The 1,843-nt window shown below is 40.6% G+C and overlaps 1 protein-coding gene across 1 annotated transcript; it reads right to left on the bottom strand.

The window, feature by feature from the left end:
• Positions 1-683: 683 nt before the first annotated feature.
• On the bottom strand, positions 684-1,489 carry LOC112494460. The gene is made up of 2 exons (XM_025085702.1): positions 1,225-1,489; positions 684-1,090 (listed from the first exon to the last, which is right to left on the bottom strand). Exons 1-2 carry the CDS (start codon positions 1,341-1,343, stop codon positions 886-888), a joined length of 324 nt encoding a protein of 107 aa, XP_024941470.1. The 5' UTR covers positions 1,344-1,489; the 3' UTR covers positions 684-885.
• Between the last annotated feature and the right edge of the window lie 354 nt (positions 1,490-1,843).

Raw genomic sequence — 1,843 nt, 5'->3', positions numbered from 1 at the left:
CACGTGGAGAAGGGTGGCGCGAGAGTTCTTAACTGGTGTGCATCTTCATATTATTCTGCTTATATGTAAAGTAAGCGAAACGACAATAGTAAGCAGTTGAATAAACGATGGAATTCTAGAAATACAACTTCAGAAAGAAGTAAAACAAACAGGTGTTTCTGGCGTCTGGCTAGTGCACCTGGTTACGAATCGGGAGGTCTATGGTTCGAGACCCCTTTATGGAGAGCACTTTCTTTTTACAAAAAAAATGTGCTTTTGCAAATGGGATTAACCCGGGATCGAACCCGTAACTAGCAGTGTTGTATCTTGACAGGTTATTGACTCAGCCACGATGCTCGTTTAATTCTAAATTAAATTTTGTATAGATATTTATCTATGATATTTCAAAATTTCTCTTTGAACTGTTCTCGGTCGTTTCATTTACCAACGAATTTCGCCATTCATTTTTTAATGTTCATTTTCGGCATGATAAGAGGTAAAGAGTGAAAACCAATATTTCTATGCATTTTTTATAACTTTGAAATTTATTTGAATATACACATTTGTTTGCGCATTACGTCAATACAAATGTTTAGGGTTCGGTTGGACGGAAGACCTTGCTGCCCCGCCTGTTTGTCAAGAACGGTTTGTGAGGGGCGGCAACATTTTCCCCACCACTGAGCAATCCATTCATTTAACTGAGTGCAATACCGGCTGGAACGATAATCATGACCCGCGCGGCTACGCGAAATCTGTAACATCGACAGAGGCGATGATGACGAAATCCTACTCCTGGACTCGCCGCTACGATTTAGCGCCATGCTTTTGGTATCGCCTAAAACTGGAGCGTTGTGCATCTCCCCACTCATCTCTGTATAGACTGTTAGCACGAGCAGCAACGCTATCTTATCGGTAGGTTATACCACTAATGCGATATACACTACCGGTCAAAAGTTTAGGTTCACTTCGCTTTCTTTGTAACGCTCCCATGACTGCAGTTTGAGAAACATCACATTTAGAAGCAATTTTCCGCGTTGTATAACCTTCTTCGTGTAATGCCACAATGACTGCTCGTGTCTCTACACTCAGCTCTGCTTTTCGACCCATTTCTCTACGATTGACACATAAAATATGTAGTTTTCTTCACATTTCAATATCGCGATGATATTTGTCGAATTACGTCAATTTAAATATAAATTTTTCTTTAACAGTAACGATTTTTAATATGAAGAATGTTCTACTTACCTTTTTGTAAAGAAAAATATGAAAAACAATTGGAAATATAACTTTTGGAAAGAGCTATCAAGCAGTAAGGTGTTACGTGTTATATGCACTAGACGCATCGAGAGAATGCAATCTGTCATAACAAGTTTGTGCTCGATCTACGCGTCTCCCAAACAAGCCAAACTCCCTCCTACACTCTGACCAATAGCGTGTAATCGACTTGTTATAGGTAAGACGCACGTGCTTGACAAAATTCACTGAGTAGCCGACTTAATTGTGTAGAATTCAAAAATAAAGGAAGTGAACTTAAACTTTTGACCGGTAGTGTATCAAGAGACTCGGTCGAGTCTCGCGCCAAGTACAGACAACCGGCTGTACAGGGCGCAGCGCGCCGAGACTCTTTACTCGAGTCAACTCCTTATACCTGTGTTTGGAACGAAATATCTTATGAACCGCTATATATGAGGAAAAGTTATTGATACATTCACTATAGGAATTGAAGGTTCTGAAGCGATTGCCACCAAGTTCAATACGATTAGTGTACGAGATCAGGGCGTATTGAAATGGCGAGCGAGATGATTTTATTTCAGTTCCGTCGTCGTCGTCGTCATCGTCGTCGTCTTCGCACATCCATCGCATT

The sequence above is a fragment of the Cephus cinctus genome, unplaced genomic scaffold (assembly GCF_000341935.2).
Source record: "Cephus cinctus unplaced genomic scaffold, Ccin1 Ccin1_scaffold0537, whole genome shotgun sequence".
NCBI classification, from domain to species: Eukaryota; Metazoa; Arthropoda; class Insecta; order Hymenoptera; family Cephidae; genus Cephus; species Cephus cinctus.
This window is presented reverse-complemented; position numbering and strand designations above follow the sequence as displayed.